Genomic DNA, 17,406 nt, shown 5'->3' on the forward strand with positions numbered 1-17,406 from the left:
CGCATATATTATTTATCCAACCATGGCTATGGTATGAATAGCCAACTGATAGATATCTGTAGTACTTCTTTCTGGGACATCAACTCAGTTTGTATCCCACTATTTTTACTTGTTAGTGGGGTTCAGGGCATACTGGAATTTGTAGTTCAATAACAACTTGGAAGAAGCAAGTTGGGAAGCCAGTGTTCCTGAATAGCCGTGAGCTGCCATTATTATTAATGTAGCCCTCCCAGGATCCTCAGACAGTGGTGAGCTATTAGTAGTTGATAGGAATAATAGTTTATAGACGATTGGGGATCCCCCCCAGGGCCAGTTTCTGATCTATCCTATCTAATGTTCTTGTACTGTTAATATCATAAACTTACTATATGTGCTGACAGATTGTGGTGCCTCCATATTGCATACAGTTCTTCTCAACTCAGTGCAAGTCGCAGACGCCTGACCTTATGGCTGTGCAATTGTTTAACAGTCAAAAGTACACAGTGCTGCATTGCAGTCTGACATCCCACCCACCATCGGCAGTGCTCTTACTCTATCTTGGAAGTAATTACTTGTTATATTCCTTTCTGCGTGTTATTGCATCTCTCGCTGCTGCGTTTCTTTTACCATCTGTCACTTTGAGATCTGCCCTGGGTTCTGTACTCTTTGCTATTCCCTCTGTCCCTCGCACCCCTCTCCTATCCGACTCTCTTACTGATGCTGTTCCTTGTCAGGAGCCGGTCCCAATAACAGGAGGTACCAGCTCTGGTTCATAATGTAGCAAGCCTAGGAGGATTGTTGGCGTAAGAAGGAATTCTGCACAAGTCTCTTGCTTTCTCTGGCTTCCAATAAAAGAGTCTGCTAGTCTAATGATACAATACGCAGAAAGCATCATTCCCTGAAGATTAACCGAGCAAAACTGGGGGTCTTTGCGAGCAAACTCTCTGGGAATGAGAAAGTGATTATATGCTGAGAGCGCGGAATAGACAATGATGGAAAATCAGTGATGGCACAGCAGCTATCCTAGATGCATAATCTCTCCCTGCTGCCTGAGCTAGCGTTACACCTTCTCTGCAGTCCCGTCTTCCAGGGATTTCATTTATTGCCTTTGTATCATCTCTGTGCTCTTTATCAAGCCGGCTAAAGCAGATTTCTATGTATCAAAGCCTTCTCGTCCTTCCAGTTTCACAGGATTTGTGCTGATCATGTGCTTGGCAGCTCACATCTTCAGCGTCTACATTTGCTATTGCAGCTCACTCCAAGGGTCTTGGCTCCTTTTTAATAAAAAGCATTCTGATCCTACAGCAGAAAGACGAAGCCAGGTGCAAATTTAACTCCCAACGATCACAATTTTATTTGGGTCTCATAAGAAGTTCTGTATGGGGTGTTATTGTGTCCTGAGCACCTACACCATCTAACTGACCATCTGTATCATATCAGACTGGACTTGCAGAAGACTTTCTACAGCATTCTAGAGGAAAGGGCATGCCTCCCTTTAAATTGATCTAAAACTAAACCTACAAGAGGACGCACAAATCGAAGGTCTTCCTTGGTCTTTGCATTATTGATGACTCCATCTACAGAGTTTCTTCCACGGAAATTTGAAGGACTTTACCTAATCAAACCTAGTTAGGGTTGGATGAACAATTAAGCCAACATAAACTGCCAGCATTGGACATCTCTGTCCTTTTTACACCATATTCCCTTCCATCATTTATTACTTGTTCCATGTTTTCTTTCATATTGTGTTAAGGATGGCTTCTTTATTATCCCTTATAGACCCCAACCAACTGATAGGAGACATGTTCTAGTCTCCATCCAATATCAAGCATCTCTTACTCTGAATATTGTGTTCCTAAGAAGGACTAAAGCGTTTGTGTTAAAAAGATATAAAGATATCTCTTCACTTTAATGAGATACAAGAAGTGTTACTAGTGGGACTTTTCTCGATGGAAATTAATGTGTATAGGACTTTCTATTGAATTTACAGTAGCCATATCATTTGTACAGATGATTCATTTGTAAGAACATTATTATGGTTGGGCTTGGAGATTTTTATTAGAATCTTTGAGACCTTGAATATACAGTAGAGCTGCCTTTGCCAGAAACGATAGTCCTGTACATAGTGATGTTCCATTGATAGTCACTGCAGCTTTACTTATTCTACCCAGCTCCCTTACCTACCCCAGCATGCATCTGGCTAGAGGATGTCTTGCTGGGAAAACAATTGTTTATTTGCTGATTTTCCTTATTACGCTGATGAGAAATCTGAAACGTGGAACCTGGCAAACAGGAACTCTGTGATTAGGGACTGGAATATGTCACAGTGGAAGACTTGGCATGGAGTGAAAGTTGTTCTTGGCACTTGAGTCGGAGACCCCCCTCTGAGAAGCAAATCCCTGTAACTTCTAGAGGCAAATTAATAGGGGTTTTAAATATTCAGTTTCTTGTAGATGTGGAAGTGAAAAGCTTGATTTACTGAATCATAATAAGGGGTATTAAGATATCATTTGGTGGTTAATGGTAGAGTTTCCTCTGGCACCGTTTTCCTTCTCGTTTGTGTAACTCGATTCTTTCCCATTTTGAAAATGTTGGCCAATTCAATATGACTCAATAGGCACAGTGTTACAATAGCTCTTTATTGCAGCTCTTGCAAAACATTTTTTTAAATGTTAAGGACCTTTGTATTAGGGGGTCTTCTCTACTGATTCAAGGTTATTTCTCTAGGTATTTTACATTTTAAACTCTACACATTTTCAATTCATTTGCATTTTTCCTAAAGGCTTCTGGGAAATAGGTAGTATTAGTTGTCTGATGCCAAAGAAGGTCATAAATTCCATCTATGTAGACCATAATCCCTTGCATCAGTATTACACCTTACCATGCCGAAACAAGATATCTGTGGTACCACTTTGACCTTCTGATTTTGGTTTAGATAATGATATAATCATAAAAAAGTAGACTTGTAAACACAAAGATAAGATATTGAGTTTAGTGGTGTGCTTACCATACCCTGTACTGGCTTTCCAAGTGGGGGGCCCATTTTAGCTTAGTAGGAAAATGTATCTCAACTGTGGCAGCACATTTAGTTAGTTGGAGATTTTGTGTAATTAGTTTGACTAATTGAAATAATTTTTTTTCAAACATTATATACTGGTGTAAATTGGCATCTTGAAACTTCTATGGAAACCACTAGAGAATGAGCCGCAGGCTATGTTAAGCTTGCTTCTCTGATTAGTGTAGGTTTGTGGCCATCAGACATCAGAAGGGAAATGTTGGAGATCAAAACCCATTAATGATTTCAGTTTACGCTTTCCAAGTACCATTAGATGCTGCCCGGGCTTTTATTTTCATGTTCATTTTCCATATTTCATGTGACATGTTGAATTCAAGGCAATCTCTGACCTGATTGCCTAGGACATTTTTCTTTCATAGTTTTTATTGCATAACAATCACAGTTGCCTTCAAATGAGGGTCCCCATCATGATTAGGAATTAAGATAAACGTTAAGCGCATTATTTTAACTTAACTGTACCTGCAATTGCAAATACTGAACTCCACTATCAGGCAGAGGATTAGGCAAAGTGGTGCACATCTAGAGCAAGGCCAATCGTGTATCTACCAAAAAACTAAGCTTTGCCTGCACAGAATGCAAACATCCAGTAGTGACGACCCGAGCTACAGCCAGAGCTCTCCTCCACGGGGCCGGCAATCTCGGTGGAAGGGTGTTTACAGCGGGAGATGGGGAGTTGGAGGCAGTTCCTCTTTTACTGGGACTCAGGCGAATCCAGAAGAATTGCCAGATGGGGAAACCAGAAAGGAGAACAGAGTTATTGTCCTCTACCTGGATCTATCATTTCTTTTTCTTCTAGAGCTAAAGAAGATGAGTATGACAAGAGGTTGCCTGCTCTGCATCAAGATCACCATGTTCATCTTCAATCTCATCTTCTGGGTGAGTAGAGTGTCCAGGGGTGCATATACAATGTATGGTGCCCTAGTTTATTGTACAAACTTTTAGAGAAGTTCATTTGAATAACACAAAGCAGTCTCTTTCTACCATTGGCATTGATATGTGGCATGAGTGGAATGTGATCATTAAATGACACTTGGCAATCAAATAACTACTAAAGCCCTGTAAAAATTAGTCCAAGGCCACAAAGGCATTTTATTTTGCCACCATAATATAGTTAGCATGGGTTATGAGTTGGCTTTGTCAGTATCAGGTGCATGTACTTGGGCAGGCAGCAGAAATGAGCATCCATGATTTAATTGCTTACATTATGGAAAGGTTCATGGCTATGGTCTGCTTAGTTAAATATGGCTGTGTAGTCAGACATGCAGACATGAGATACAGGAGATCACTGCTCTACCTAGGTCAATATCTTTCTTCTGTTTTCAGTAGATTCCCTTTTGCCAATGTGTTGCATGGATGGATACCCTCCATGGCATTATACAAGGAGGTTGGGTGTTTTTTTCTGATATATAATGTTTTTCTTTGAATCTACATAACTAAAAGCAAAATCCCATAAATCAAAAACATTAGGGTGCCATTATGCTAACATTAGTTGTTTTATGGCTCAAGTTCAGTTCAGACATGGATTGTTGGAAGACCACACAATTGATTGGATGTGGCCTTTTCTGTGAGACATATAGATTCCTCCTGGAGCCTTAGGTGGATGACTATGATAGTAGTTTAAATTGGTGTGTAAATTTGCTATAAGCAAAGAGACTAGACCACATTATAGTTCTACCTCACTTTTAAACGGCAGGAGATGGATATAGACATGGCATATGCTTGATTGAAGCTTCTGGAGAAAGATATATCATCAGTGAAATATTTCATTATACTTGCCACAGTTTAGCATTAGAAAGTGAGGTGACAGATCATTTCTTTAAAGCTATCAAATTTTGAGCTGCAGCCAATTCAATTTTATGGGACAGAAAATATTCTTTGATCCAACCTCATATTTGTCCTTTCCTAAATATAGCTTGCACAAGAGACCTTCAGAGTCAACATGCAAGAGAAACCACACGGATAAAAGTTTATTCCTAGGACTGCACAGCATGATAGTCTTTACATTATTTATGTTGCTGCAGAGGAGAGGATGTATAGTTTGCTAAAGTTTTAGCTGCTACCAGCGGCTCATGGAATGTAGGGACTGGAATGTCTTATCTACATTTTAATTTCTCTTCTCCTGCAGCTTGGAGGATGTGGCATCCTTGGGGTTGGCGTGTGGTTGGCTGTCACCCAAGGGAAGTTTGCCACGCTCTCTGTCTCTTTCCCGTCATTATCAGCAGCAAGTCTCTTCATGGTGACTGGCTCCATCATCATGGTGGTGGGCTTCATTGGTTGCCTGGGTGCCGTGACTGAGCACCGATGCCTTCTGCTTACGGTAAGCCATAGTTTAGGTACTGACAGTCATAAAAGTTGTTACATACAAACATAAGAAAGGGCCATTGCTGAAATCAAAAACGTTTAAAATACCGGGGGGCCTCAATTGTAACATTAGGCAAATTTGCACCTGGGCAGTAACCCATGGAAACTAATCAGATGATTTCTTTCAGCGTTCATCCTGCAGCTGGCTGAAAAAGACTAATCACTGATTGGTTTCTATGGGTAATGTTTATAAATGAGCCCCTGTATGCCTGATATATTTTGTACCTCACAGGTGACTTTATATAGGGAGCATAAACATGCCCCTAGCAAAAAGTGTTTAAAACTATTGCTGATTCCCCAATATATTTTACCAACTGAGTGCTAAATAATAGTGAGTGAATAAGACACATAACTATGGGTGCTGAACTCCAGTCCTCTTGGCGGGCTAGCAACTGCACCAAACCTACAGCCATAACAAAAGTCTCAGGGTGTCTCAGTATCACTTTATATGTATAACCAGGGGTGCTATAATAAAAGCTATATATATATATATATATATATATATATATATATAAATTCCCCAAAATCACAGCATAATTCATTAATCGATTCTCTTTGCCTTGGTGCATGCCACCAAAAACACATACGATCCTCCAGTGAAGAAGCCACACTCACAGGTCCAGTCTGGTGCACTCTATAAGGTTTTGCCTGGGTGCTGGTCACAATTCTGGGGCTAAAACTTTGAATAAATCTTTTTGAGTTGTAAGAAAGTCCTGTGAGTGCGGTTAATTTTGTGCATGGTATATATATATATATATGTGTCCAGAAGTGCCTGCACTCGTACTTTGAGTTGCCAGAGGTGCACAATCAAGGGTTATAATATAAACAAATGAAGGATCTGCACTCTCTGTAATCCCAAAAAACAAAAAGTTATAATGAATAAAAAATGTGTTTTTCCTCCGCAGTTCTTTGTGATTCTTCTTATTATATTCCTACTTGAGATGGTCAGCATGGCACTCTTCTTTACTTACACGGAGCAGGTAAGCATTCTGTTGCTCATATTGTAATACTTTTCTGCTTCTGTTTAACTGTAGAATAATATCTGTTTATCCCCAGGCTATAAATGGAGATAGGTATATGAATTCCCACACACACACACAAAAAGAGTAAAATGTACGTGTGTGGCATAGATTGTCATCCAGATGTATATGCACTGCTTGCAGTATGTCCGTTCTCTCTCTCTCTCTGGATGTGCTGTTTTAGTGAGTACTTTTGCAAAGAAGGATGAAGCAATATACTTGGGCAGCTTGGAAATTTTGGCCCTACTGCTTGACCATTACTATGTGTTTGGCATCTGTAGGAGGTAGACTGAATCTTGAATCTGTATAATTCCCAACTGGATATGGTACAATGTGGCCACATATACAGATCTACTGATCCAACTTACAGTCTAACAGGCCAGTTAACTGGAATGCTACACAGTGGTTCCGGCCAATAGTCATTGGCCAGTCAACCCAAGCATAGCAGATTTTGATTGTGCAGATCCTGTTAGGAGTACAGAGATATGGATCAGTAATCAAATAATTGTGTGGAACAGTCAGTCCCTGCATGGCCAACTTTAGACATATGTTGGTGGGTGCCTGGTAGGACTAATTGAGTGAACTTAGAAGGCTTATTCTATCTTTGGCACACTAACTGTTCTTAGTATCAAATGGTTCTTGATGTGCTTACTTGCAGTTCCATAATTACGCGCAGGACGATCTGAAAAAAGGTCTTCAGTTGTATAATACAACAGGAAATCTGGGCTTGACCAACGCCTGGGACATTGTGCAGACGGAGGTAAGTAAAATAATATAAAATAAAATAGCTTGCTGTTTCGGGGAATCTCCATTGGCCACTGGTGCTTCCAGATGTAATTGCATATGGTACCAGTATGAGTAATCCTGTTTTAGTGATGAAAAGAAGATTTCTTTTTGGGGTAACTAATTGAATAGACGTTGGACTGTATGTGTCAGAGAGGTTTGCTGGCAGAAAAAGGTTTTGAGGTTGGGGGCAGGGAAATGAAAGTAGTCTGTAGCTTCCAATGGGGAAACAAGTGCAGGAATACCCAACCTTACCCATCATTAAACAACATTGCTATCAACACCAGCAGTGTAGGGTTGGTAGGGCAGGCAGTATCTGAGGCAAATGAAACATCTGAGTGTTTACAATGTTTCCGGCCAATGGGTCCCAAATGATTCTGCAGACCCAGAGCATATGCTTCTTTTATCTTACCTTTAAAAAAACTCTGGGCATAAGGGCATAAACTTCCTTGTTAAGAGGAAATAACATTGTCTGTATCTGCTTATAATATAGCCCTCAATGCACCTTTGCATCCTGATAGTTGCACATTAATCACGGCACTCTTCTGTCATTATGTTTGTGGTTAATAAATCCTCCAGTGCTGCTTAATCCTCCACAACCAAATGGTGATATATTGCTCTACAAGGAACCATCACTCATCAGAAATGTTAGGAAGGCGCCTTGTTGGCAGTGGAGGCTTCTCTGTGAGAAGAATGCTGGAGTCTCTACTATTATTTCTAAGTATATTAGAAGTTAACAGCATCAAAGAGGAGAAACAGGCAACATCAAACATCTGTGATGGTTCATACATTGCACAGAATTCTTATGGAATGTCCCGTGAAATTCTCGTACTCAAAGGAGCAGCAGTTTTAGCTAGGAAGCCATTGTTGGTCCATCACACCAATCAGGTTACAATTCCCATGGGGCACTGTGAGGTCCTTATTCTCAGCAGGGCAGCAGTTGAGCACTTGGTTTACCTTTATTTTTTCGTAAATGGACAATAGTTGCATGCTGCTTTATGTCCTTCTCCCTATTGGTACTTTATGCATAATAAAGCTACTAGTAAAGGAGGGAGCTTCTAACAATGCTGTGATTTGAAATTTACCCTTTAGTTCCGATGCTGCGGAGTAAAAAATGCCTCGGATTGGCTGGAATCAAAAGACAGTGTGCCTCATACTTGCTGTGCTGAGCACAGTCCTGCCTGCAAGTCCAATCCAAGCCTGTGGTGGCATGATGTGAGTATATTTATTTATTTTTTTCTGTTTCAGTAGCATAATACTCATTAGCGCAGTGTAAGGTCCATATAGAATGGGGTTTGCAGAGGTGGGACCTTGTATGGTCTCCACAAAGCCCTGACCTTAACCCAACTGAACTGGAACACCAATAAGAACCTGCTCCCCAACACCATTGCCCAACCTCTTGTGTAGAAATGACAGCAAATCCCACCAACATCCAGTGGAAAGTATTCTCAGAAGTGTAGAAGTTAAAGTCTGGAGAGGACCATCGTTATATTAACACTCTTGGTTTTGGAATGAGATGCTGGAAAGGCAGGTGTCCAGATATTTTTCCCATATAGCTGGATGGAGGTTTGCTCATCCATAATTCTGTAGCCCTTTGTTATTTAGAATTGTGGGGGAGTTTAGCCTATTGTAGTGATACTTGTATTTAATGCAAAATAGAAAGGTAGATCGCACACTCGATATCAAAAAAGCTTTTTATTAAAAAAAAAAAGAAACAAAAATAATTACAGAAACAATGCATCTGCCCAACGCGTTTCGACTGCACATCTGCCTTCATCGGGGGCATAGAAATAGAAAATTGGACAAAAAAGGCAGGATAATACATAATTCTGCAGCCCTTTGTTATTTGGAATTGTGGGGGAGATTCTAGCTTATTGTAGTGATACTTGTAAAAAAAAAAAAAAAATTCCAAAATGCATCAGTTAATAGTGCTGCTCCAGCGGAATTCTGCACTGAAATCCATTTCTCAAAAGAGCAAACAGATTTTTTTATATTCAATTTTGAAATCTGAAATGGGACTAGACATATTGTCAATTTCCCAGCTGCCCCTGGTCATGTGACTTGTGCTCTGATAAACTTCAATCACTCTTTACTGCTGTACTGCAAGTCGGAGTTATATTATCCCCCTCCCTTTTCCCCCTCAGCAGCCAAACAAAAGAACAATGGGAAGGTAACCAGATAACAGCTCCCTAACACAAGATAACAGCTGCCTGGTAGATCTAAGAACAACACTCAATAGTAAAAACCCATGTCTCACTAAGACACATTCAGTTACATTGAGAAGGAAAAACAGCAGCCTGCCAGAAAGCATTTCTCTCCTAAAGTGCAGGCACAAGTCACATGACCAGGGGCAGCTGGGAAATTGACAAAATGTCTAGCCCCATGTCAGATTTCAAAACTGAATATAAAAAAAATCTGTTTGCTCTTTTGAGAAATGGATTTCAGTGCAGAATTCTGCTGGAGTAGCACTATTAACTGATGCGTTTCGAAAAATTATTTTTTTCCCATGACAGTATCCCTTTAATGACCAGTTTGAGCAGAACTAGAGACACTGCATGAAGTCCATAATGACCCCAATGTATTCCAGCTTCTATACTGATCAATTACTAATTCCCTGTCATTAAAGGGGTTGTTAACCTTTAAATTAGCTTTTAGTATGATATAGAGAGTGATATTCTAAGACAATTTGCTATTGTTTTTCATGTATTATTATTTGAGGCTTTTGAGTTATTTAGCTTTTTATTCAGCAGCTGCTCTCCAGTTCAGCTATTTCAGCAATCAGGTTGCTAGGGTCCAAATAACCCTAGCAACCATGGATTGATTTGAATAAGAAACTAAAATATGAGTAGGAGAGGCCTGAATAGAAAGATGTGCACACAATAATTTGTGGTGCATACAGAATTTTGTTTGAAAACACATAATTTTGATTCTAAAACGATTCTAAAAAGTGTGCACAAAGGATTTTTTTGTGCACATGAAAGAGGAAACATAACACTATAGGACATGTCTAGAGACTTGCACTCGACACCCAATTACTCACCATGTCAATGCATACCTCCCAACTGTCCCGTTTTCAGAAGGACAGTCCCCTTTTTTGACAGCTCAACCCGCAGTCCCTCATTTGTACTGGAAAGCCCCGATTTTCTCTGCACTGAACAGCCAGGAAAAGAATCAATGTTTCTAACTTAATTGGCTTTTGGCAGAGAGCCCAGAACAGCCACAGCTGCAGATAAGATACTTTTTGTAACAAATTTGAGATAAGCAAATAAGTAATTGTAACAATTTAGATAAGGAGGTCCCTTGGGAAAGATTCGGGGAGATTTAGGTGCCCGGCGACTCATCGCCTCTTCTTTGGGACGACTAATCTCCCCAAACTGCTTCCCCCTTTCTTCCGCCTGCTAGAATTAAAAAAATCGTCCTGCGGCATGGCACTCACGGTGCTTCGTTTTCCAAAGTTGCCTCACGAGAAACTTCGGGCGACTTCGGAAAATGAAGCACTGCGAGTTTTTCATTCTAGCAGGCGGAAGACAGGGGGAAGCAGGTGATTTGTTTTGCTTCCGACAGCATTCCCCTGTTCTCACTTGCTCAGAGACGCCATCTTTGTGTAGCTATTTATATGGTGCTGTGCAGCTGACATATATTGAGATAAATGAGCAACTCCCTTGGGTTCTCATTACTTCTGATACACCTTATTTTGCCCGTTTCTCCTTTTCCTTGACACCAGTAACTGATGCAAAGATAAGGCAGATCTGTGTCATCCTAAAATAACTTCTCTCCCAGCAAGCAACCAGTCTCTGCATTGCTAAGGCCAAAGGTGTATGTTGTGCTGGGAACTACGTTCTGGCTCTGTTATATGAGCTTGAGAAACTATAGGACTATACTTACAAGGCTCTGCCATTATTCTGTTTTATTTATTCCCTGGTATTGATAGAGAGCCAGCGCATTTATACAGTGCTTTACAGAGATTATGTATCATTCATCTTAGTCCCTGCCCCGTGGAGCTTACACTCAAAGGTCACTCAAATCAGACTCAATATTAAAAGGAGCCAAAGACTTTGCCTGTGTGTTTTTGGAGTGTAGGGAAAAGAAACCCAGGAGTGGTTCACCTTTAAGTATGTTATACAATGGCCACTTCTAAACAACTTTTCAAGTACAGTCGTGCTAGGGTGTTTGGGGCCCACCAGGGCTGCCACCCAAGGGCCCCCATACTAGTATGCATATGCAAATTAGGGCTGGGGAGGGAAATGCGTGACTTTGTGTCACAAAACAAGGAAGTAAAAATAAATTCCCCTTCCACCCCTAATTTGCATATGCAAATTACGATTTCAGTTTAGTATTTGGCCGAATCTTTCACAAAGGAGTCAGAGGTTCTGCCGAATCCAAAATAGTGCATTCGGTGCATCCCTACTTGTAGCACACACCACATCACATTCCTTACACTTGTGCCCACCCCCCCACACCGCACATTATTCACGCTGCATTAACTATATTTGCGGCCGAGTAGAGTGCACAAGTTTCAGGCAGGGAGCAGACCTGGGCCTGTGGTCCTCATGGGGCTTTTTCCCGGTTTCCCACTGGCCAAATCCGACCCTGGAAGTAGCAATCTTTTGTGGTGCAGTGATGGAATAAAGCAGGTCACTACTCACTACACCTCTCATTTCTACTATAGGTATGGGACCTGTTATCCAGAATGCTTGGGACCTGGGGTTTGCCAGGTCCCAAGCATTTCTATAATTTGGATCTTCATACCTTCTACTAGAAATAGGGCCCGACCCCCTCTTGGGATATTCCAATTGTACCAGGAAATTTTTTTTCAGCCCTGCACAGCTCCGTCTGCACATGCCGTTCGCGCATGCGGGACACAGTAGGGGGGCGGGGCCAGATGGGGGCCCTGGACAGCAGTCCCGGTGGGCCCCGGTCCCCCAGTCCGACCCTGACTAGAAAATCATGTAAACATTAAATAAACCCAATAGGCTGGTTTTGCTTCCAACAAGGATTAATTATATCTTAGTTTGGATAAAGTACAAGGTACTGTTTTATTATTACACAGAAAAAGGAAATTATTTTTTAAGATTTGGATTATTTGATTATAATGGAGTCTATGGAGCCTTTCTCTAATTCAGAACTTTCTGGATAACGGCTTTGCGGATAACGGATCCCATACCTGTATTAGAATCCAAATACTAATGCCACTGCCCCAGTTTCTATTCTCTTCCTCATCACTGCACACTGACAATACTGGTATGAATACAGGCAGGAACAATCTAGTGTAAACATACGTGTGCTCTGACAGGCATGCAGCTCCATCAGGCCTAATGTGTGCGTGCAACACAAGCTCCATACATCAAACGTGATGCTCAGACACCCTGGTCTCTGCAATTAATGGCTGAAACCCCTTTGTCTTTAGAATATCTGTTTGTCTAAGGATTGTTACATATTTTTTCACACGTGAGCGGACGGCTGATAAATACCCTGCTGAATGCTGGCTGTCTGGAGCACCGAGTAATTGGTTTCTGCTGTCCCTGCGCCCTCCTGTCAGAATAGATCTTGTCTTTTGCCTAACATGAAAGTCAAACATGATTTGCACAATTGCAAGGTTGCTGATTTAATGGAAACACATAGACTAAGGGATGCCTGGCAGTTACAGTATTATCTGTGCGTCCCGTATGGTTTTATAGTGACTGTTCGTTGTATTGGCTCTGGGGATAAAAAGATGTTACCGGCCAAAACCTAAAAGTGGTTTCACAATGGACAGGAATGAAGCAAGGGATGTGGTAACTGTGAATGTTCTGGGTTCTTCATATAGGAAAAAGTAGGGAATATTCCCTATGATTTCTTGTACTGCACGTGTTCTTTTATGTGAAAGTCAGGCAGATATCAATTGGAGAGGTGTAAAAATCCGATCAAAGTGAGGACGGCATTGGTGTGTTGATCCATCCTCACTCCGTCCACCTGTAGTTGTGATGCAGTTGTTTGGCCCTATAACCCAACGATCGGATCAGCCCATATAACCCACCTCAACGGGGAGAGGTCACTAGTGATGGGCAAATTTATTCGCCAGGCGCAAAATCATGGCACATTTCCGTGTTTAGCCGCCGGCAAATAAATTTGCAAAAATTAAACAAACACCCATTGACTTTAATGCATGTCAAATAGTCACCGGCGTCAATTTTGATGCCCGCGAATTGCTAATTTTTTTGACATTTTTCGGGAAATTCGCTAATTTTTCGGTGAAGCTAAATGGGACAAATTCACCCATCACTAGGGGTCACCAAATGAGGAGATCTTCAAGTGCATGACCAACTTTCTACTCCCCCTTTAGCGGTACCTAGTGCAGTGACTATAAGGCCACTTAGGGTGATAATTAGGGAGAACCTATTTCCTCTCGATATTTCTGGAGGCCTAGTTTGAGGTTACTTTGATTTTCTGCCCTGGGTATTCTTTGAACTATGGCAGAAACAGCACATTTTGTTACATATTAGTGACCTTGTTATGAGAAACGGGCAGCCCTGAGCAAATGTTCGACCACAACAATGGGCTGGAACTGAAGAAGTATGAAAACCTTTTCTTAAGCCCTGTTTTAGATGCATTATCCCAAAGAACTAAAAAATTAGTTGCTTTATTTGTGGCTGCTTCTTAGAAAGTTTTATTCAGTCTAGGGATGCACTGAATCCACTATTTTGGATTTGGCCGAACCCCCGAATCCTTTGAGAAAGATTCAGCCGAATACCGAACCAAATCCTAATTTGCATATGCATATCCTGTCTCCATCTTTTCCTACAATCACCATCTTGCTGTAACCGCACCACCCTATAACCAATGCTCCCTCTATGTGCTTTTCAGACTTTATATTTCAACATTTTATTAAAGTTTTGCAAGAAAACAAGCAGGATCCTGAGACGTATCTCAACAAAATGCAGAAACGAGAATATGAATACTCAACATCGAATACAAATATCTAGTAAACCATAAACAGGGACATAGAAAAGACAAATGATACAGTATTTGTTCGGCAGGGTTTTTGACTACTAAAATTCCCTTTCACTTGCATTATATAATTGATTTTATTCAGTGTCACTCATCTCATTCCAAGATAAAATGCTATAATGCTCTGCGGAATGGGTCTCAAAAAGCAAAACTGGAAAAAATGAAGCTGTTCTCTTTGACTGACACTTATGTTGTTCTTTCAGGCATGCTATAACAAAGTGAGGAAATGGGTTGAGACCAATATCCGGTCTGTGGGGATATTTGGCATCTGCATCCTTGTTGTACAGGTGGGTAGAACCTCCCTGCAAATATCCATAAACAACTGCCAGCCTGAACTGCCAGTTACACACCACGTTTTCCCTTTTGCTTTACGTACAGGTCTTTGGGCTGATCTTTTCCATGCTGATGTACTGCCAGGTTGTCAAAGCGGAAAAGTATTATGAATAACCCACCAGAGGCTGAAGGATTATTGAAGGCAGCGCTTTCCCGCATTGATGCAAGTACCACGCACTGGGATGTGCCTATATATAAACAAGACTGCAAAACTCATAATACCGTCTCCTGGACCAGCACCTGATCAGATATCTTTTAATGGAGCCTTCTTCTGCCAGCATTGCCAAAAACTATATTTTATCCTCCAGGAGCTAAAACATGGCTACCAGATACAGGTCTTTATAACCAAAGCCTGGCTTGTATATACATTGTCTTTCTTATTGACGAGGAGCGAAGGTGTTTATTATAAGAGATGAAGTCATGAAATGAACTTGGAACTCTTGGTGTATGATGATACACATGGAATGCTATGCATGACACCACAAGTCTACAAAGGAGAAATAAAACTCAGCCCAGTAATTATCCCTGAGATCCCACCATTGGCAGGTATCTTGAGGCCAGTGGCACCTATTCAGTGTCCTTGGAATAAGGCAAGAAAAGTCACATGGCAATGGGCTGACATCGCCCAAAAGAAAATCCTTGGATTTCCATGATGGTTAGCCTGATAAAACATATTGGCGTCATAACATGTAAAAGGACCATTAACACCATGAAATGAAAATGCCTTAAATGTCTGCATTATGTATTGAACGCAGTGTTATTTTTATAGAAAAATAACTAGTATTTCCCTTTTCAGGGGAAGTTCATAAATATATATTATAGCTTCCTTTAAATGTAAAGGACTGGGTGGAGCTTTATTAAGACAACAGGTGAAAGATGTCTGAACACAGCAAGCACACTGGAAAGGGATGATTTCAACTTAAAAAAAACAACAACAGGGATACTATCGTAGGAAAAAAATTTTTTTTTTCAAAACACATCAGTTAATAGTGCTGCTCCAGCAGACTTCTTCACTGAAATCCGTTTCTCAAAAGAGAAAACAGATTTTTTTTATATTTAATTTTGAAATCTGACATGGGGCTAGACATATTGTCAGTTTCCCAGCTGCCCCCAGTTATGTGACTTGTGTTCTGATAAACTTCAGTCACTCTTTACTGCTGTACTGCAAGTTGGAGTGATATCACCCCCTCCCTCCCCCCCAGCAGCCTAACAACAGAACAATGGGAAGGTAACCTGATAACAGTTTCCTGATACAAGGTAACAGCTCCTGGTAGATCTAAGAACAGCACTCAATAGTAAAATCCAGGTCCCACTGAGACACATCCAGTTACATTGAGTAGGAGAAACAACAGCCTGCCAGAAAACAGTTCCATCCTAAAGTGCTGGCTCTTTCTGAAAGCACATGACCCGGCAAAATAACCTGAGATGCACCTACACACCAATATTACAACTAAAAAATACACTTGCTGGTTCAGGAATGAAATTTTATATTGTAGAGTGAATTATTTGCAGTGTAAACAGTGTCATTTAGAAACAAAAACAACATCATAAAAATCATGACAGAATCCCTTTAAAGCGCACACTATAGAAATACATGATCTTTATTGGTTTTAATTTTTGGTGTTACTGGTCCTTTAAGCACTGGCATTTCCTCAGCAAAAAAGCAGATTATTCAGAGTTCCCACTTGATCCTTTCCCAGCCGGGCATGTACAGAGCACAATAAATGGGCATTAGGAGTCATTTGATTTAGCATTACTATATGAATATATATCTTGAAGCTGATTTTTGCAGTTAGTATTACATTGGTGGCGACATGGGTGTCTAGTTATTAAGCGGTGCCAATCGGTGTCCTTCAGAATACACTTTGGGTTGGTGCAAGAATCCAGATTGATCTACTGGCTATCAAGCAACATCATTACTTCTGAACAGTTGCCACATTTTGGCTTCATGGCAGCCATGGGCAACTAAAAGGTCTCCAAAAATAATAACCAGTGCTCTGCTTCCTAGGCCAGACCTATTGGTGGATGACATATGAAGGCTTTCTAGTTGGACTTTTGCCATGAAACTTGTTTTAGTTGTGAGAGATATGTTTTCCCAGTACCTGGTATATAATAATAGCGATGGCTGATCCAGCAGCAGCTAAGGGCCCCAGTAGTATAGGCCCTGATTAATTTCATCTTCCTAATGCTTTTGGAGATAAGGGACCCAAGAATGTTCCTGCAGGACCCAGACACTATGCTAAAGGGGTCTCTGACATGAGGCTCTGGGAGTTGTAGTTGCACATGCACTGAAACAGCATTGTGTAAGCTCCTCCCACTTGATGGACGTGTTATCCGCCTTGACAGTGGAATTTGAGGTCCCCATTTGGTAAACCCTCTCTATGAGGTCTCTGACACTGTTGGTATCCTCTCAGCCAAGACCAGTGTAAACACTATTATTGCAGAATATCGTATTCTGATTTCTCATATAATGTCATTATTACCATCAGCTGGACACAAGGGATGCCAATGACTACCCCCTGCTTTATATAACAATAAAGTTTTTTAAAAATGCATTTGGTTTTGGTTTCTGTAATGTACTTTTTGAAATGCTAACCTAGTATCATATAAAACTGCACATATGTATGGGATCTGTTATCTGAAAAGCTCTGGGATCTAACTATGCTACTTCTGAACTCTGCTGCACAACTTCTTGAGCGTAATAAGAACATTGAAATCTGACAAACCAATGTGATCCTCGATCAGATTGGATTTTAAAAAATCTTGGCAATTTTCAGCCTGATATGGATTGGGGGAAGCCCTTCGGGGGGCTCCATACACTGCCTAAGCTTATATCGGCCTATGTATGGCCACCTTTAGACCAGCCTA

The 17,406-nt window shown here is 40.9% G+C and overlaps 1 protein-coding gene across 2 annotated transcripts in view; it reads left to right on the forward strand.

Moving 5' to 3' along the window:
- The window catches only part of tspan4.S (tetraspanin 4 S homeolog), a 52,626-nt gene extending 37,168 nt beyond the window's left edge, over positions 1-15,458 (forward strand). The window contains exons 2-8 of one of the 2 annotated variants that reach the window (XM_018226986.2): positions 3,854-3,931; positions 5,181-5,372; positions 6,322-6,396; positions 7,094-7,195; positions 8,311-8,433; positions 14,409-14,492; positions 14,584-15,458. In XM_018226986.2, coding sequence (XP_018082475.1) covers positions 3,863-3,931; positions 5,181-5,372; positions 6,322-6,396; positions 7,094-7,195; positions 8,311-8,433; positions 14,409-14,492; positions 14,584-14,652 — 714 coding nt within the window. In that variant the 5' untranslated portion in view covers positions 3,854-3,862 and the 3' untranslated portion in view covers positions 14,653-15,458. Of the gene's footprint in view, positions 1-339; positions 3,932-5,180; positions 5,373-6,321; positions 6,397-7,093; positions 7,196-8,310; positions 8,434-14,408; positions 14,493-14,583 lie in introns of those variants that run through there. The other variant, XM_018226985.2, reaches the window with a different exon arrangement.
- Positions 15,459-17,406: the final 1,948 nt, after the last annotated feature.

Source organism: Xenopus laevis, chromosome 7S (assembly GCF_017654675.1).
Source record: "Xenopus laevis strain J_2021 chromosome 7S, Xenopus_laevis_v10.1, whole genome shotgun sequence".
Taxonomy (NCBI): Eukaryota; Metazoa; Chordata; class Amphibia; order Anura; family Pipidae; genus Xenopus; species Xenopus laevis.